Source organism: Globicephala melas, chromosome 6 (genome assembly GCF_963455315.2).
Source record: "Globicephala melas chromosome 6, mGloMel1.2, whole genome shotgun sequence".
Taxonomy (NCBI): Eukaryota; Metazoa; Chordata; class Mammalia; order Artiodactyla; family Delphinidae; genus Globicephala; species Globicephala melas.
Window position 1 is genome coordinate 104,463,260 of NC_083319.1, and position 20,521 is coordinate 104,483,780.

Genomic DNA, 20,521 nt, shown 5'->3' on the forward strand with positions numbered 1-20,521 from the left:
GTGTACAGCAAAGTGATTCAGTTATACATATACGTGTATCTATTCTTTCTCAAATTCTTTTCCCATTTAGGTTATTATAGAATAACGAGCAGAGTTCCCTGTACTATACAGTAGGTCCTTGTTGGTTATCTATTTTAATTATTGCAGTGTGTACATGTCAGTCCCAAACTCCCAATCTGTCCCTCCCCTAGCCTGACAACCTTCGTGGACAAGATGTGTTGCAGGTGCACCTTTACAGAAAGGTGACCTGAGACTGGGAAAGGTTAAGGGATAGCTCAAGGTCACACTATGATTAAGATCCTGACCCCTTGCCATGGCTCTGAGACGCACACGTCTAGTGCCCAGCCAGAAGAGGAGACACTGAGAGCAGATACCAAAAAGGCATTTCCACTCAGGTCCTGATTAGGTGTCATGTGTGAGACAGACTGGAAAAGAAGGAAATGGTACCAAGAGTGTTAGTAAGGGAACAATTTGAGAACCTCACTCTAAGTATAACCCAACAATAGTCATGGGACTTTATATTTGCTCCTGTCCTAATGATGGCAGAGTTCTCATCAAAGAACCTCATCCTAACCGGAGAGCTAGGTGGGACATCGCTTTGAGCTACATTTGACTCTCAGCATATTTGTTTAAATTGTGTCTTTGGGCAACATTTCTCTTGGTTGTTAAATCACCACATGTAAAGCCTCTCACATCTGAAAGAAAATTTCAGGGACAAAACCAACATCCCTTTCTAGAGGAACATGTCATTCATTCATTCATTCATTCATTCATTCATAGACAGGTGCTGATCGGCTTTCACGCTGGGGCTGGCAGTGTCTCCCTCTGGCTGAAGCCAAGCTGCTCTCCAGAATAAAGGAAGAGGGACAGCAATGGCCACAGCCAGTGTGCAAGGTGCCAAGTGCTGACTGAAGCTCCGGGGCTCTTAAACTGTCCGGGGAAGGAGGCTGGATTCTAATTTGCTGTGGGTCTTTAGGCAGAATCACTTCATCTTTCAGGGCCTCTGGTTTTTTGGGGGCTTTTTGTTTCCTTCTGTTTTGTTTCATATGTAAATCAATGGATAAGACCAGCTGTTCTCTGAGACTTCTTCCAGCTCTGTGATTAATTCTGAGTCTCTATTTGCCAAACGGAAAGCCAGCGGTACTTCTATAGTGTTTGTGCCTCTCATAGACTGTTTCTTCCTATTCTATAGGAGGATTTCTGTGTGTGTGCTAGACAGTGCCTACCCTAAGACTATCGCTTGGGAATTGGAGCCAAGAAAGCATCATTGCTTATTTGCTGAGTGGCCTTGGACAAGGCTCTTGGCTACTTTCTTTTTTTATATATAAATTTATTTATTTTATTTATTTATTTTTGGCTGCTTTGGGTCTTCGTTGCTGTGTGCGTGCTTTCTCTAGTTGCGGCTAGTAGGGGCTACTCTTCATTGTAGTGTGCTGGCTTCTCATTGCGGTGGCTTCTCTTGTTGTGGAGCACGGGCTCTAAGTGCGTGGGCTTCAGTAGTTGTGACTCACGGGCTCTAGAGCACAGGCTCAGTAGTTGTGGCACACGGGCTTAGTTGCTCCATGGCATGTGGGATCTTCCCGGACCAGGGCTCGAACCCGTGTCCCCTGCATTGGCAGGTGGATTCTTAACCACTGTGCCACCAGAGAAGCCCTCTTGGCTACTTTCAATTCAGCTTCTTCATCTGTAAGTAGGAATATAATATCTGCCCTGCCTATTTCTCATGGGTAGTTGTGAGTAACAATGTTAACTGTGTGAACAGTTGTTGGTAAAATATAAAAGGGTGTCCTAATGAAGGGATGATTCTGAATCTAATTCACTTGATGGTGGGCTCCTTGTCTTGTTCATCAGTGCCCAGCACAGTGCCTGACCTTTGGAAAGTTCTCAGGAAACATTCGCTCGTTGAGTGCATCAATGAAAGCATGACCACAGGGCAGAAGCTGAGGACGAGGGATTACACCTACCAATGCGTTCCCTAAGCACTAACCTCCTTCCTCCTGCCACAGACAGTGTCCAGGAGTTTACATGTTGTAAAGAGAACTTTGAACTATTCTGTGGTTTAGGGCGGAGGAGCTACCTGGAGGGGAGGCAGGGAGGAACATGCCTGCTTGCAGGATTAGTAGGTTCGCTTGTTATTGAGAAGCAAGTGGGATTAATGAAAAGGAGAATTATACCAGCTTCTGCTGGTGCCTGCGACAGAGCTTACCATGACACCTGGCCTATTTCTGATACATTCTTACTTCCAGCACACAGTCCTTGAGGAGTGTTTACAGGTCACTACTACCTGTTGGCCTTGAACTCAGGTTATTGTTTCCCCAGCCCCACGGGACTGAAGGGATGAAGCCTAATTCTCTGCTCAGCTTCTCCACCCCCTGGTCCTTACCGCAAATGCCCACACAGTTTCCTTTCTTCCTTTTCTCCTGAATCTCAGCCCTGGACCTTGGCAGCCCTGAGCCCCAGCCCCAGTGAAGCTGCTGAAAACCCTACTCAGCTTCTCAGCGTCTCTGCCCAAACCAATTACTAGTCAACAAATGCCTTGAGAGGAGAAAGAGGCACAGAAGGTCTGGCTTTCTCCAATGAGTCTCCCTTCTCCCTGGGAGTCTGGCCCTTGATCGCTCTCCAAAGCTTTCAGAAGGATGTCTTGGCATTCTGTCTAATGATTCTGGTTGCTCTCAGCGGGAGGTTGAGTCTGTACAAATTAATCCATCATAGGCAGACGTGGAAATCCACTGGCATTTTTTCAATGCTCCTCAGGTAACAACAGACAGGATTGAGCGTCCCTGACCCAGGCTGATATTCTCACTGAACAAAGAGGAGCCTGCAGTCCAAAGAGGGCCAGATGACTTACCCAGCCACCCGATTTGTTACTAGGGGAGCTGGGACTCAAACTCAGGTCCTCTGAAGTGCAGGCTAGTGTGCCTTCACGGCACTAGGCCAGTCTCCCGAGAGCCTCCCCTTCTGTTTCTGTCTCCCTCTCCCTTTGTAGGCTGGCACGTTGCTTTAGATTATGAGATGGACTGCACCCACCCCCTCCCCGCCCATGTACTCCCTCACCCATGGGTGTTTCTGCTCAGACCCCCGCCCTCTCCCCACTCCCAGTGCAGACCAGGAGCAGACCACCTACTTGTCCCAGACATGCAGTCAGCTGTGGCTCTGCGCTAATGGGCCGGGATGGCCTAATTACAGCCCAGGGTTTCCTGAGTAATTCCGGGCCTTCTTGGGACTCCACAGTGCCCCGTTCCTCTCCCCCATCACGTTTCCTCCTTTGTCTCAAATGTGCCCCCGCTGCTCAGAGAAGCATTTAGCTCCCTGCCCCCCACTTTGCCCTTTAGCCCTTCCGACACCCAGATCTTGTTACAGGCTGGGTGAAGGGCCTCCTGTTGTGGAGAGCCCCTGGTCAGCCTCTGCCTACATCCCTTCCCCCCATGCTAACCACTAAGCTTTGCTTGTTGATTTCCTCCCGGGCCAGACCCAGGTCCTGCCAGCTCTCCCCTCTCTGACTGCATGACTCATGGCTGGCTCTGGAGGGACAGGCAGAGGCTCGGCTCACCAGAGGAAGACAGTCCTTCAGGTGACCCCTTCCCAGCTCTGTGGGGACCCTCCACTTCCTCCGAGTGGCACGAGGGCAGGAGGTCCTGGCAGTGGGAGGGGGTCTAGGACCAGACCAGGAGCCTCTCAGGCTGGGTTTGCATCCTGTCTCCACCCTTCCTGCTTGGTGATGGTGGGCAAGTCGCCACTCTCTGCACCGCGACTTCACATCTGTAAAATGGGGCGATGATCTCAATGTACGGTGCTGGGGACGTACGAGAGACTAGGCAGGCAAACGTTCACTGCTCAGAGAGACGGGATCTTCTATGTGGGAGCAGGGAGCCCTCCCAGTGGCCGTGACCCAAGAGAAGGCAGGTCACAGAGAAGTTAGGGTGAGCCGGGGCCATCGTGGGCACACCGACACCGAGCCAGGGCAGTGAGAGAGGCCAATGCCTGCAACACAGGTCCTGCCCCACGTGGAGCCACCCCACCGGATGTCCTCCAGGCCACTGACCGGGAGACCTGCGTGGGCTCTCAGAGACGGGGTCAGCAGCGGCAGTGGAGAGGGAGGTGACCCCTTTCCTGCCGGGCCTCCTTCCACTTGCACTAGGGGCTGCAGCTCCTGGGGGAGTGAGGAGGACGGTGCGACCCAGGCTTCTGCTCAAACCGACACCCTGGGCCCGTGGGCACCCAGCCTTCCCCAGCCAGCGAAAGGTACCCAAGAGCTTGCCCAGAAAGAGGAGCCCGAGGGGGCTGGAGGGGAGAAGCAAAAGAGAGGCCTTTACTCTCTGCCTTTTCTCCCCGCTGTTGGCGTAGAAACCATGAGAAATCCTTGCAGCCGCCGTGCCCTTAGGAGCCAGGACAGAGGACGAGCGATGAAGATGGTGGCTCAGGAAGGATGGGGGTCCCACGGAAGGAGGGAGGGGCTCCCGCTGGATCCGTGGGCATCCTTGTCCAGATGAGATTTCTGAGGCTTTTCCTGAGTCCAGGCTGGGCCTGGGGGCCATCCATCCAGGGGACAAGAGTGGAAGCCACAGAAGTGGTTATAGAGAAAGAGAGAAGAACCAGGGAGCTGAGGCAAGCCCTGGGAGCCACGTTCTTAGAGCAGGAGGGACAGAGGCAGGAGGAGGGGTCCTTGTGGAGCCACAGGGCCCTGGGGGACGGTCAAGTGCAACCTCAATGTTATAGATGGTCTGAGCGCGGATGGACAGCGACTTGCCCAGCGTCACTCCACGCCCTCTGATTCCCTTCCACTTGCACAGCCTACGGGGGCCTCTCCACCTCCAAATGGCTCTGCTTTTCCAGCCCCGGCTGGCCCAGGCGCCAAGGGCAGAGCTGGGGTGAGGATAGGCGCAGTGGCTTTGCCGGTTCCCAGCCATGCCTGCCGGGCTGGGGCAGGTGGTCCCTGCCCGGTGTCGCCCTGTGCCCTCGTTGGGCTGTGTTGTTCTGGCTGCTGTGCTGCAGACACAAGGGCAGGTCAAGCCGCTCCCAGACCCCAGCCAGCCCATGACGGCAGGCATCTCAGCCGGTGCCGCCGGCAGGCCACGTGAGCCGAGCCCACGCAGGCCACAGCCCCGCTGTGTGTGGGAGGCGGTCATGGGCAGGAGGTGGCAGGGAACGGCTGGAAGGTTTTTATTGGCCCTGGTGGGGCTGAGTCTGTCTGGGCCCCAGTTTAGATCGTCACCGGAGGATGGGGTTCACTGACTCTCTGCTCCACTTAGAAACACTCCGGGAGGGAGGTGAGAGGGGGCACCGAGGGGGTGGGAGTGTGGGGGGAGGCTGGGAGCAGGCAGCAGGTAGCCCCGGCCAGGATGGACAGCAGTGGTGTCTGCCTTAGCGGGGACGGGGCCCCGAGGCCGCAGAACTGGGTCACGGCCACTGGGAGGGCTCCCGGCTCCCACATAGAAGATCCCGTCTCTCTGAGAGGCCCACCCGGCTCCTGGTTTCCGCTCAGGGCCCCCTGGGGCTATCACGTCACCTCTCTGACATGGAGGATTTGGACCAGCTCCCACGGAGCTCAAAAACTCCAGGATTCTGTTACAAAGGGGATGGTGTAACAGCAGAGTTCTGGGGGAGAGCTGAGTATGGGTGTGAGAATTCACCTCCCAGGCCAGGCCTGGGGGGCAGCCTGTGACCCGGTGCCGAGACCACCGAAGAAAGCCAGGCTTTTGCGGTGCCTTGACCCCGCGGGGGCTAAAGCTGTTCTCCACAATTCCTGTTCTCATTAGGCCAGAGGGTTCTTTTCTTCTGACCCCGGGGCATCTGACGTGCCTTGGCCAGAGTGACAGCCACACTCTGCTCTGTGTCTTCAGGGTTGGTACAGCTCTGAGAGGTGGTGACTCTGACCTACATGGCAGGCAGGAAGGGCATTAAGGTCATCTGACCCCTGGCTTGAGCACTAGACTGGGCTCTTTAAGGAAGAGAAGAGTGTCTTCATCCTGGAGTCTCTCCCAGGCCCTAGGCCAGAGCTGAGCAAAAGCGGGGGGTCCACAGCTGTTTGGTGAATCACGCTCTTCAAGTGTATACTGAGCTTTCCCTGCCGTGTGCCTAGGCTCCGAGCCCAGGGCAGGGGATGGGAGCCGTGGCCCGCCCATCTTCCTGGGGCCCTACAGTCTAGTGGAGTCCACCAGAGAGGTACCAAGGATTTGCTTTTACTATATTGTGACTTCTCTCTCTATGTATCAACTAAAAGATTCAGAAAGTAGTAGTTCCAAGAGCTCAGAGAAGATGCTGGAGTAGTCAGGGTGGACTTCCTGGAGGAGCTGCCCTTTCTCTGGGTTGTAGCTGTTCTCACTCACTCACTCACACTGGGAGGGATCCACTTCTCAGGCTTCACTTTCTTGGCTTTCTCCTCCCTGTCACCTGACTCCATTCCTGGTCCCAGGTGCCTAAAGGTCAGGGGCAAATCCTGGGGTTGGGATGGGGTTGGGGCAGGAGGTCAGGACAGCAGTCAAAGTCCATAATGAGTGTAGGCATCCAGGCCGCTCTCCAGAGTACGACAGATGATCCTGGATGGTTGTGGCCTTTGCCCAGAGCTGTCCAGCTCTCTCAGCCCCCAACCTGAGTGCACGTGTGGAACTACGGCCAAGCCCTGAAGTCAAAACAATGAGTGCCCTCCAGGTGCAGGCCTCATGCCAAATGCCAACGCATGTCAGCTCGGGATGGGCTCACAGCCTGCAGGTGAGATTCTCAGCCCCACTTCACCGGTGGCCAAGCCGATTTAGAGGGTCAAGTCAGTCGGCAGACCTGGGCTCTGTGGCTTCGAACCCTCGGGTGTCACAGTGCCCACTGCCAGGCGTCCACTTCACGGGACAGCCTTGGGACACCTGCCCTCCTGGACTGATCTCTCCCCTCTTCTCTCTGACCCTAGGTGCCCCAGGCCCTCCAGGACCGAGAGGACTCAAGGGAGATGTGGGCGTGAAAGGGCCTGTTGGCAGCAGAGGACCAAAAGGAGACCTCGGCAGCTTGGGCCCCCCAGGACCTCAGGGTCCTCAAGGGCAGCCAGGGGACACTGGGCCTGTAGGAGAAAGGGGGCCGGTTGGCCTGCGAGGTTTCCCAGGCATCAAAGGCTTGAAGGGCAGCTTTGGAACTGGAGGCCCAAGAGGACAGCCAGGCCCCAAAGGGGACGTGGGGCCTCCAGGGCCAGAGGGGCCCCCAGGGTCTCCAGGGCCAGAGGGGCCTCAGGGAAAACCAGGGATCGCTGGGAAGATAGGGTCACCAGGCCAGCGGGGGCCCATGGGGCCAAAGGGCGAACCAGGAATCCAGGGTCCCCCTGGCCTCCCTGGGCCCCCAGGCCCACCAGGGAGCCAGAGCCGCTATTGAGGAGCGGCCCGGTCCCGGACACTGCCACGCAGAAGGTGGGGAAGGGTGCTCGGGTGAGGAGAGACCCCTGAAAAGCCGCACCTGCACACATTGTGGTCCTTCGGTCCCGAAGAGCGTTCTCCCAGGCCTGCCCCTGCACCTCCGGGCTTCCCAGTAGTGACTATACCATAGAAGGCAGCCCCGTATACACACACGCACATGCACACGCACATTTCCCTGCTGGCCGGGGGGCTGACTGGGTTTCCGTGGCTGGGCGGGAGGAGAGGGCAGGAGAAGCCCCCTCGCCTGTGGCTGAGCCTGCCGGGGAAGCGGCTACCTCGGGGCAGCGGTCTTAACTCTGGCTCTGAGTTGGTGACCAGCGCTAGTCTTTCTAGCATCTTCACACCCATCCTAGCTGGCTGGCAGTTCCCTGAGGCTCCCAGGGGTTGAAAAGACCCAGGAAAAGCTTTGCAGGGGATTATGGTTCAAACTCGAGGGACGAGGTGGATTTGGCAACCATAAGACCTTCCCTGTAACCATGGGAGCAGCGTCCCGGGAACTCACACGGGACACACCTGGGCCCTGAGCACTGTGTCCCCAGGAGTTCAGCATTTTTTTCCACATCTCCAGAAAATTCCTCGCTTCATCCTTGCATCCACCTCTCAGGAGCATCTCAGAAAGAATCCAAGCAGGAGCTTCATCTGCACCGGAACACTCTCCGGGCCCTGGAACGTTCTGCCAAAGTAGAAGGCCCCGTTCCGATCCGGGGGGTGACCGCTTTGTGGCAACTGGGGGAGGGCTGACCGCCGGGCTGCTCTCCCTTCCCCGCGCCTGCTCTCCTCCTGACCTCACCCCACCATGACCCAGAATGGCCCCAGGCCTCTCTGCAGGGGCAGATGGACCAGATGAGGGGGAGGGGCCCCAGCTGCCTTTGATGTCACCCCTCACCCACCTTCATCCTCCTGCGCAGCCAGCAGCAAGGAGGACTGGGACATCCCCAGTGAAGCTGCCCCTCCTTTGTGTTCTAACAGATAACGACCACCCCTGGGATGGGGGCTTACAGCTGTCCCCTCCCCAGCCCGACCCAGAGACCGGCCCCTCTCCATTCCAGAAGCCTTCCCCCTTCTTGTAACAGGTGTGCAACTGGCTTGCACTCCCACTGCCCTCACTGCCGTGTAGTTCTCCTGTCTACATATGATATCATGCCACGTAGTATCACCGACTCAGTAAAGAGCTGTTTCCAGGAGGGAGGTGTCTTCTGGTCCTTTCTGCTTGACCGGGACCATGACGTCTTCAAGGGCTCCACCTCACCTGGCCTTTGAAGGGGAACCAGTGCACAAGGGGTCCCTTAGATATTCAGTCCCACTGTGGAGTCCAGGTCGGACCCCCTGGCCCTTCACTCTGGAAACACTGAGTTCTGCTGGGAGTTCCCAGTGGTCCTGCAGGGGCCAGGGACCAAGCGTGGCTGAGGGATTACCCACAAGCGAGCAGGAACCCAGTGGAAGCAAGGTGAGCCTACTAATCTCGCAGCAGGGCCCTAGAGCTCTTGGGCTAGAATGAGACTGGAAAATGAGACAGGACACCTGAGTGATACCCCCTGCTCCCCCGTCTTGTCCCTAACACAAGGAGATAAAACAGAAAAGGGGGAGGAGACCAGACCTGCCCCAAAGGACCTGGCCCTCCAGGGTCCACAGGAAACAAAGGACAGCTGGGTCCTCTGGGAATCAGCTGGGCCTGTTCCAGGAATCAGGGGTGCGTGAAGGGGCTGTGCCCTCGGCTGGCTTTCAAGGCATATGTCTTAGTCCGTTCAGGCTGCTGTAACAGAACACTACAGACTGGGTGACTTGTAAGCAGCAGAAACAACATAAATGATGAGGGTCATCCACCCTCGTGACCTAATCCCCTCCCAAAGGCCCCCCCTTCCTGACCCCATCACACTGGGGGTTAGATTTCAACATAGAAATTTGGGGGGGTGGACATGAACATTCAGACTATGGTAGCATAGTAACCTCATTTGTCAGTAAAACATGGCCTAGTGAAAGCCCTGTGCCTTGTTTTGCTTTTTTACTTTTTTTGGGGGGGCAGGGGTTGTGGGGAGCGTTAGTCAGAATTCTCCAGAGAAAGGAAGGCTGAGAAGTGTCATGACCTGCCATCCCCAAGCTGGAGGCCCAGGAGGGTCAATGGTATGGTTCCAGCCCTAGGGCAGAAGACAGATGTCCCAGCTCACACAGTCAGGCAGAGAGAGAATTCTCCCTTCCTCCACCTTCTTGTCCTATTCAGGCCCTCAACAGGCCTGCCCATCTGCTTTAGTGACGGGCCATCTTCTCTACTCAGTGCACCCATTCAAATGCTCACCTAATTCGAATGCTCATCTCTTCCGGAAACACTTTCACCGATACACCTAGAAATAATGTTTAATCCGACATCTGAGTATCCCGTGGCCTGGTCAAGTCAGCACTTGAAATTAAGCCTCATAGGGTGTTTGGTAGAGGAAGCAAGCAGAGAGGTGGAAGGATGGGGATGGGGCCCCAGGGACCATGGCACGAGGCGCCCACCACTTCCTTACTCCCCGTGGTGGCTCAGGGTCCCTGCCCCACCTGCCCCCATCAACAACTGAGATGTGCTGGGCAGTGAGTTAGGTACTGCGGGGTTACAGGGCTGAAGCCGCCTTGCCTGGGGGCTCGCCTCTCATAGAGGAGGGGGCAGTAGTGAAAGATACGTCTCCGCCTCGTGCAGGGCAGGCTGTGGGCTGGAGAAGAAGGGGTCGTGGCACAGAGGTAATGGGCCTTGGGGGAGGCAGTGAGGACCATCCAGTGGTGTCATTTCACAGTCTGGGTCCCCAGGAAACCCTCCAGGAAACTCTCACTACTCACTGTCCCGGGTGGGGTGGATGACAGGCCTGGCAGGGGTACCCCTGGGTGGGAGGGGCCGGCATGGGCGCAGGTACCCAGAGAGCTGGGCCAGGGAAACAAGAGCAGGAAAACCCAGGCGTCGGAGCAAGCCAACGTCCCAGAGTCCAAATCCAGAAAAGTTAGGTCTGGGATGAATTCCAAGGGATGAGTTGGGGGCCAGAGTGAGAGACGGCTGCAAGGATGGAAAACTGCGTTGATTTCAGAACATAAGCAAACACACATAAGAAAAACTCATGGGTCCTGGACAATGGCCACCAACACATCCCTGACCGTGTGGTTTTGGGGGATCAGCTTGATTTGCAGGCACAGGGTGGAGACAGGCCCTTGGGGTCCATCCAGGCAGTCACCACCACCTCTGGTTTCCCTGGTCACAGAAGCCCTCTCAGGCTCTACCAAGGAAATCAGGAGGGGGCAGTCATGACAAGGATGCAGTGGGTGAAATCAAAGCTACGGAAACTTGAAGTACAACTCCATCTCAGGGTGACTAGACGTGGAATGCTGCCAGTGTCTCAAGCATCCGTCTTCACTCCAGAGCACCAGCCAGTCTCCTATCTCTCTTCTCTCAGGGGCCCCTGACCTCCCCTTCCTGCTACTCTTTGTACCCTTTCTGTTGACCAGCATCTTCTGTTTGCACGAGGCCCAGCGTAACAGGGCGACGGCTGACCACCAAAGGACCTGGTCCTACAATCTCTAGTTCCCAGCCCTAGGAGAGCAATCTGATCGCTCACCCTGTGGGTCAGGGGTCTACCCTGATCCAGTGGGCTGTGACCACAGAGGAAGAGGCGGAGGGAGAGGGATCACGTGGTAAAAAATTAGAGGCGCAAGAGCAAGAGCAACCATGAGCAAAGCTGGCCACAGAATCTGTGTTTGGCAACAGAGGAACAGGAGAATAACCTCAACAGTAATGGTAATAGCAAACACCCATGGGAGAGCTACTATGCAACAGAACACCGTTCTAAGCACTTTTCATATATTTATTCATTTAATCCTCACTACAATTTGTAATGCAGCTATAATGTCTATAAATCTATAATCTCTCTCTGTATTGTAGCTACATATATTATTATTATTCCCACTATGTAGATGGGGAAACTAAGGCTTGAAGAGATTAACTTCCCAAAGTCACATAGATAGTGAGTTGTTGTTTTTGCGTCTTTTTGTTTGTTTGTTTTTAAAGGACACAGGAGCCAGCCTAAAGGGGTTCCCACTGGTCAAATCTGGGACACTTTTTATTTATTTACTTATTTATACAATTCCACTTTTCTTTTTTCTATTTTTTTGGGCCATGCCGTGCAACATGCAGGATCTTCCCCGACCAGGGATTGAACCCAGGCCTCCTGCATTGGGAGCGCAGCATCTTAACCGCTGGACCGCCAGAGAAGTCCGATAATGAGCTTTTAGACGTTTCTCTATTGAACCTCAGTCTTGGGTGATTTAACTTCTCTGTGCTTCTGTTTCCTCCCCTGTAAAACAGGGATTACAACTGGACCTACCAAATGAGGTTGCTGAGGGGATTAAGTAAGATGATGCTCTTGGCCAGTTTCCCAGTGTCTTAGTCAGCCCAGGCTGCCATAACAAAATACCACAGATTGGATGGCTCAGACAACAGAAACTTATTTTCTCAGAGTTCTGGAGGCTGGAAGTCCAAGATCAAGGCACCAGCTCTTCCTGGCTTACAGATGGCTGCCTTCTGGCTCTGCCCTCACATGGTAGGGGGAGAGGAAGTGTGGGGGAAGCGGAGAGAGAGACAGAGAGACAGAGAGAGAGGCAGAGGGAAGGCTCTCTTCCTCTTCTTGGAAGGCCACAGTCCTATCAGATCGGGGCCCCACCCTTATGACCTCATTTAACCTTCATTACCTCGTAAGACCCTATCTTGAGATACAGTCACACTGAGGGTTAGGGCCTCAACATATGGATTTTCCGGGGACACAATTCAGTGTCTGGTGCCCGGCAAGGGTTACCATCCCGTAAACATCAGGCATCATCACGGTGGTGTTTATCCTACAGACCCAGGCTTCCTGGATGGCAACATTACTCACCACTTTCCTCTGCAGATGAGTGGCCAGAACTCCAGGTCCTGCACACTCCCACCCACATTCCCTGCATGGTTAGAGCCTGGAACAAGCTGTGACTCACCCAGCTCAACCTCTTTACAGGTAAGAAACCAAAGGCTGAGACGGGCTGAAGGGCTCGTTGACCAACCGGGACCAGAACTCTGGTGTCTTGGTTCCTGGGCAAAGCAATTTCTCATGGTTCTGGTTTTGCCACAATTTCAGTTTGCTATTGGTTAGGACCAATGGGCACCAACCGCTGCACGTTCCCCAGAAAGTACTCTCCCTGCAATCCCTCTCTCTGTCTCATGTCATCAAACACTCCTGGTACTAACATGGCCCTTCAGGGCATCTGGACCATTGTAGGTATTGCCGAAAAGCCTAAGAGCTGACCACAGGGGTTAGCAGGGCCGGCAGTCAGAATTGTAAAGTTTGCAGCAAACTCTGTGAATCAGTATCTTGTTCTGTGCATAAACTGGGAAATGGATCCAACCCGCATCCAGTGGGGAGATCGGGTGGGCTTCACGATAGAGACCCTCGGTGGACATGGAATAGGGATGCGTCGTTCTTGCTCCCTGCTGGGTCCTCCATTTATCGCGGCAAAGTCGGCCCAGCACCGCCCTCTCTAACCTTCACTTTCTTCATCAGGAAACAAAGAGAGTGGCCTGGTCTCGACTCCATGTGGGAGTCATCGGATGGGCCCGACCCCTCTGTCCTACAATTCTAACCAAGTGCTCTTCCTCCTGCCCTGCTTGGTGGCTTTCCTGGACTCGGCCAGGGCCAAGGCAGGAAAGTCTGAATCCAGACTGAGAGGTGACAGCAGCGGGATGCAGTCAGTGGCTTAGGATCATGGCCTTCGCTGTTGGGTTGTGTTCATCTCCACCAGATGTGCAAAATCTTGAGGAGCTCCTGAGCCTTCTTCTAAGCAGAGCAAGGGGCTTCCTGGAGGTCACAGGCCTGGGGCACGTCCTTGAGCACCTCTAACGACCCCCGACCTGCCCACCCTTCCTCCCCAGCAGCCTCAGTGCCCTGCCAGCTGGGGCAGGACAGTGAGCTGGGCAGAACCTCCACGCCTTCTTCCTGCTCCTTTTCCCCAGCCAGGGCTGAGCTGGCAACGCCTGCCATGCCAGCCCTGGACACACCTGTCAAAACAGAGCCACAGGAGAGGAGAGTGAAGAACTGACAAATACATTCTGACCACGCCGTGCTTTCCAATAGGGCGGGCCGGGCTGACAAGGAGCTGCCTGGACACATAGGCTGGCGGCGCACTGAGCAACCTCCCTGGGGATTTGTTTTCCTTGCCTTCACCTGTCCAATCCTTTTGTTTTCTTTTGAATGCTTCGAAGGGCAAGGCTCTGGTTCTGATGTAATGGGAGAGGTGTAAAGGCTGGTGCAGTGCCCTCAGCAGGGCAACCACCCAGGAACCCACAAAAATTCAGACTGCGGGCCTGCACTGCAGACCCACTGCTTCAGGACCACAGAGATGGGGTGGGACAGGAGGAGTGAGGGGGAGAATTCCCCAGGGAATTCCAATGCCCCATGTAAAACTTGAGAACCACAGGCATAAGAGACAGAGAAAGGAAAATATTTTTTTTTGATTTATGTATAGTATCTCATTTAATCCTCATGAACTAAATGTATTTACATTTTATAGGTCAGAAAACAAGGCTCAAAACAGTAAGTTGCTCAAGGCCACGTAGATATTATGTGGATTTGAACCCAGGATTAATGGAAGCCAGCTATGCTGAGCTAATGCTGACCAGGGTTCTTGGCCTTCCCCAGTCAATAGAAATCGGTAAGAGGCCAGACAAGAAATTCAGGCAAGGGTTTATTGGGGCCCCTCACCCCAGGCAGGGGCACGAGCTGGTTCCTTATATGGGGTGAGGGTAGGGATGTGTCCGGGGGTCAGGCCGGAGGGGTGGCTTAGGAGCTTTGCCCACCTCTTAGGTGGCGCTGGATGCAGGTGGCAGGCACAGTACCCTGCTTTTGCTCCCTGCTCTTCAGAAGTGGCAGTTGGGGGTTTTTTGGGTCTTTTTGTACCTTTTTGTCCAGAATTTGCCCCAATTGCGTAGGCATGCAGTTATTTTTAGTCCCTTATAGCTTCTTTGTATTTTGTTGCTCAAGGAGATGTTTGTCCAGGTGTAAGCATTGTAGCAAAGGGCCCCAGGTCCCAGCCTGTCTCAGAGCTACTTCTTCCAGAACGGTGGGATTGGGAATTCAATGGGGCCTGAGAAAACCGAGATACACAGAAACAGACTTGCTCAAAGTCCCAAAGCAAGCTAGTGACAAAGTTGTGACAAGGCCCCAAGTCTCAGGGCTACCAGACTTCCCCATCCTGGCTGCCTCATCACTAAACATGATGATGGACTAGTGAGAACAGTGCAGGACTTGGAGACAGGAGTGCGCTTCCTGCTGTGAAAGTTGGAGGCTTCCACAAGGAAGCCAGACGCCGACCTTTAGCCAGGCTGCTAACCTCCCTACGTCCTTCTCCCTAGACCCAAGGTCTCCAAAACGGGTGCCCAGCCAAACTGTGCAGCGGGGAGGAACAAACTTTTAAATATTAAAACATCTTCCTGTTGTGTTTTATTCATTCAAGGTCACACTTTGTTTTCACAGAATCAGATCTGACATGAAGTCAGCCAAAAAAGTGTGGACTGATCAAAAATATGACTTGAAAATAGATTTATATTTATTATCCTTCATGATCAACATCATTCTAAGTGCAATTTTGCTTTGAGACATTAACCAATAATAGAAACACAGAAAGTAATTCATAAATAAATTTGCATATATTAGGAGATCAAAGAAATAATCCCCCAATTTTTTTTTATGAATGGGGGTTGTGATCAAAACATTTGAGGGCTTCCCTGGTGGTGCAATGGTTGAGAGTCCGCCTGCCGATGCAGGGGACATGGGTTCGTGCCCCGGTCCGGGAAGATCCCACATGCCGCGGAGCGGCTGGGCCCGTGATCCATGGCCGCTGAGCCTGCACGTCCGGAGCCTGTGCTCCGCAACGGGAGAGGCCGCAACAGTGAGAGGCCCACGTACCGCAAAAAAACCAAACAACAACAACAAAAAATTTGAACACCACTGCCCTAAGCCAACTCTGTTTCTTCTGACATTGTCCCTTGTGATAAAGCAGAGTTCCCCCATATGAAAGGAAGAAAGAATCTCCACTTGATGATTTTAACCAGATTTATAACCTGATGGCTGCTTCTTCTTCTGAACTCCCAAAACCTCTAAATGCCTCCAACAAGCCTGACCCACAAGTTTATAATTTGGAACTTGCTTGCTCCCCATCATCCATCGTTGTTCTTACTTCAGCTTCACAAAACAACCTTCTTCTGGACATAGAAACATTTAAAAACTGAATAGGCAGTGTGGGCATCCCACTGAGTTTGTTCACTCAGAGATCATTGGTCCCACGGGTTGGAAGGAATAGAGGTCAGAGTTTAGGGCTGCCAAGGCAGCTGGAATTGGGTACCGGACAGGGTACTGGGCAGGAGGGAGCTGTGCAGAGGCGGATTCCCAGAAATCTGCATAGAGCTCCCCTGAGTGGTTGGCTGAAATATACAGGGCAAGAATCTGTGCAGGCCTGTGAGCTGACTCTGAACTAATTCTAGACCAACAGCAACAAGGTCTAAAAACAACACCCCTCTCTCAGTATTTGAAACAGAATAAGTAAGCAGAAAAGCCATGAGGATATAGAAATTTGAACAATACTGTCAACCGATTTGACCTAATGATGTGAGAACACTGCACCCAGCAACGGTTGAATATTCATTCTAAACTGGTATCGTAAGCACGACATACCAACATTTGTTGGATGCAGATAAAGCAGTGCTTAGAAGGAAGTATAGAGCTTTAGACGACGATATTAAAAAAGAAGAAAGCTTTTTCAATCAAAGAACATAAAATACTTGGGAATAAATTTAACAAAATTGGTATAAAATCTCTACATATAAAATTATAAAATGCTACTCAGAGACATTTTGAAAGACCAGAATAAATGGAGAGATACACATGTTCATGGATTGGAAGACTCAATATCATGTATTCTCCCCAAACTGATATATAGTCAGTGCAGTCCCAAACAAAGTTTCTGCATGTTTTTTTGTAGAAATGGAGAAGCTGATGCTAAAAGGTACATGGAAATATAAATGACATAGAATAGCAAAAGAGAAAAGAAAAAAATTATTGGAAAAAAGAATGAATTTGGAGGACTTACATTGCCTGATTTCAGTGGTTAATATGAAGATATAGTTATCAACACAGTATGGTATTGGCACAAAGATAGACAAATGGAACAGAGCAGAGTCAGAAAAAAGTTCAATACTAAATGGTCAACTGATTTTTTTTCACAAAGGCATCAAAAGAAATCAATGAGAAAAAGAAAGATTCTTTAAAAATGGTACTGGAACAATTGAATATCTAAACAGGAAAAAATATATATCTTGACCCCTACTTCATACTATACACAAAAGTCAATTCAAGATGGGTCAAGACCTAAACTTAAAAATTAAAATATAGAGCTTCTGAATAAAATGCAGAAAAATACCTTCATGATCCTGGAGTGGCAAAGATTTCTCAGCTGAAACAAGAATAGCATTAACCATAAAAGAAAAATATAATAAAGTAGATTTCATAAAATTAAAATCTGCACATTAAGAGAGCCAGTTAAGTAAATGATAAGGCATGTCACACATTGGGAGAAAATATTTGACAAATAATTTATAAATAGAATATATAAATATCTCTTGCAACTCAGTAACAAGAAGATAAATAACCCATAAAAATAGGTGAAATGCTTGAACAGACACTTCACAAAAGATACTAGTGCATGAAAAGATGATCAACATCATTAGTGATTAGGAAAAGACAAATTAAAACCACCATGAGATACCACTACACACCTGTTAGAATAGCTAAAATTAAAAAAAAACAGACCAGGGCTTCCCTGGTGGCACAGTGGTTAAGAATCCGCCTGCCAATGCAGGGAACATGGGTTCGAGCCCTGGTCTGGGAAGATCCCACATGCTGCTGAGCAACTAAGCCCGTACACCACAACTACTGAGCCTGCGCTCTAGAGCCCGCGAGCCACAACCACTGAAGCCTGGGCGCCTAGAGCCCATGCTCTGCAACAAGAGAAGCCACTGCAATGAGAAGTCTGCGCACCACAATGAAGAGTAGCCCCTGCTCGACACAACTAGAGAAAGCCCGCATGCAGCAACTAAGACCCATCACAGCCAAGAATAAATAAATAAATTTATAAAAAAAAAAAGACAGACCATGCCAAGTGTTAGGATGAGAAGCAACTGAAACTCAATTACACCACTGGTGGAAATGTAAAATGATACAACCTCTTTGGAAAACAGGTTGGTAGTTTCTTAAAAATTTAAGCATACACCTGTCATATGGTTCAGCCATTCCACTCCTAGGAATTTATCCAAGAAAAATAAAAACATATATTCAAAAAAATTTGTATAAGAATATTCATAGAAGATTTATTCATAATAGCCAAAAAGTAAAGACAAATCAAATATCCCGCCTCAGGAGACTGGATAAACAAGTTGTGGCACATCCATACAATGGAATGCCACTCAGCAATAAAAAAGAAAATAATTATGCTGAGTGAAAGAAGCCATACCAAAAAAAAAAAGTATCTCACGTATGAGTCCATTTATATGAAATTCTAGAACAGGCAAAACAAATCAAAAGTGGTAGGAATAAGTTTAATGGTTACCTGGGGCAGAAGTAGGGTGTAATTTGCCGTGAAGGAGCATGAGGGAATTTTGCGAGGTGATGGAAATGTTCTATATCTTGATTAGGATTGGTGGTGACACAGTGGTAGACATTTGTCAAAACCCACCAAATGATATATTTTAAGTGTGTTCATTTTATTGTATGTAAATCATACATCAGTAAAATTGATTTTTAGAAAATAACTAGGATACCACAGCTTACTCACTAAAATAATTAAAAAGACTTAAAAAAAAAACAAGACTTAAAATGTCCAGTGTTAGTGAGGATGTTCCTGGTGTGTGAACATGGTAGAACGTCTTTGGGAAACTCTCTGGCAGTTTCTTGTAAAGGTAAACAACACTCACCCTGTGACTCAACACCTCCACTCCTAGGTATTTACCCAAGAGAAATAAAAACATATTCCACAAAAAAAGACTTACACAAAAACATTCACAGCCGCTTTCATCATAATCGCTGAAAACTGGAGGCAGTCCAGCTATCCATCAACAGGGGACTGGATGAATAAATTGCGGTATTTTTGTGCAATGGAATATGAACTACTCAAAAGAGGGAGGGGGGAGAAGGAGTGGCAGGAGGATGAAGAAGAGGAGGAAGAAAGAGAAAAACAAAAGAGACACGCAACAACACTGAAAACCGCTACACTGGAGAAAGAAGCTAGACACGAACGAATACATACAGTATGATTCCATTTATGGTAAATTTTAGAAGAGGCAAAGTTACTCTGTGATGCTCAGGGTCAGAATAGTTGCTGCCTTAGACTGTGCAGAAGAAGAGCAGGGGTTGATGGAAAGAGCATAATGCAATTATCTACATATTGATAGATGTGATTTATACAGAGTTGTGCATTTGGTAAAACTCAGACTATACACAGGATCTGGGCATTTCACTGAATATAAACTAACACTCAATTTTTTAAAAATCATAAAGTAGAAATTCACTTCCAAAACTTGTGAGTCAAAAAAGAAATTATAATAAAAATTAGGCGGAAATAGATACAGAAAATATTTTTAAATTATCTTATAATGGGGCTTCCCTGGTGGTGCAGTGGTTGAGAGTCCGTCTGCCGATGCAGGGGACGTGGGTTCGTGCCCCGGTCCGGGAAGATCCCATGTGCTGCGGAGCGGCTGGGCCCGTGAGCCATGGCCGCTGAGCCTGCGCGTCCGGAGCCTGTGCTCCGCAACGGGAGAGGCCACAACAGTGAGAGGCCCGCGTACCGCAAAAAAAAAAAAAAAAAATTATCTTATAATGAAAAGACTAAGTCTCAGAAGTTGAGCAGTGTAGCTGAGGCATACTTGGAGAGAAAATTAATAACCTTAAACACTCATATTAATTAGAAAAAAAGAAAGGCTAAAATTCATGAGGTAAGTGTCCAACTTAAAAAGTTTGAGGAAGTGAACAGGAGGAACACATATAAAGAAAATAGAAGAAGGAAATAATAAAGTGCAAAAATTAATGAAATGGGAAAAAGAACGTTTTGAATAGAGAGGATCAAAAAAGCCAGAAGTTGGTTCTTTTAAAAGCCTAATAAAACTGATAAACTTCAGGCAATATTGATCAAAAAAGAAATGAAAGAAGGCATAAATAAAGAACATTAGGAATGAAAGAGTTGACATTAAGAGGAAATAATATGAACATTTGATGCCAATAAATTTGAAAACTTAGATGAAACAAAGAAATTCATAGGAAAGTGCAGCTCACCAAAACTGACTCAAGAAGTCTAAAACCTGAATATTTAGAAACCATTAAAGAAATTGAATCAGTGATTAAAAATAGCCCCACAAGAAAAACACCAGGCCCATGCGGAAAGACTTAAAGGCAAATTCTACGAAAACGTTCAAAGAACAGCAATGCTAATCCAACACAAACTCTTCCAGAGAACAGAAAAAAATAGGGAGCATTCCCCAACTTATCCTGTGAGAGAAAATCTTGTTACCAAAACCAGAAAAGAAAATACATAAACAGATGCAGAAAAAGCATTTAGTAAATGAAGCATCCATTCATGACTCCTAAGAAATCTTTTCCAACTAGGAATAAAAGGGAACTTTTAAACCTGAAATATATTATCTACCCAAAAAGTTCACAGCAAAATCTTTCATTGAGGTGAATTGAAATTATTGCCTTTAGTATATGTACAATTGATTCACTTTGCCGTACACCTGAAACTAACATAACATTGTAAATCAACTGTACTCCAATAAAAATTTAAAAAAGAGAAATTATTTCCTTTAAGAGAACCAGACATTACATACCTCCTGATATGAGGCAATAGAAAGTACTCAGTTCCACCTAGTAAGTAAACTTCCCCCCCCAAAAAAAGAAAGAAAGAAAAGAAAATTGACCGTGACTGCAATCCAGCCGCTAGATCTGTCTTCCAGTTTACATACAGTGGCTCCAAAGAAACATGTTAATACCATCTGCATGAGCTTGAGGTGTCGGCCGGTCAAACCCAGAATGACTCAGTTTCTT

The 20,521-nt window shown here is 49.9% G+C and overlaps 2 protein-coding genes across 4 annotated transcripts in view; one reads left to right on the forward strand and one right to left on the reverse strand.

The window, feature by feature from the left end:
- SCARA3 (scavenger receptor class A member 3) overlaps positions 1–8,575 on the forward strand; it is a 41,372-nt gene extending 32,797 nt beyond the window's left edge. For both annotated transcript variants that reach the window (XM_060301291.1, XM_060301292.2), the window contains one exon: positions 6,899–8,575. In XM_060301291.1, coding sequence (XP_060157274.1) covers positions 6,899–7,350 — 452 coding nt within the window. In that variant the 3' untranslated portion in view covers positions 7,351–8,575. The remainder of the gene's footprint in view (positions 1–6,898) is intronic.
- A 2,880-nt stretch (positions 8,576–11,455) lies between these two features.
- The window catches only part of CCDC25 (coiled-coil domain containing 25), a 90,752-nt gene continuing 81,686 nt past the window's right edge, over positions 11,456–20,521 (reverse strand). The window contains exon 9 of one of the 2 annotated variants that reach the window (XM_060301296.2): positions 11,456–11,704. In XM_060301296.2, coding sequence (XP_060157279.1) covers positions 11,651–11,704 — 54 coding nt within the window. In that variant the 3' untranslated portion in view covers positions 11,456–11,650. The other variant, XM_060301295.1, reaches the window with a different exon arrangement.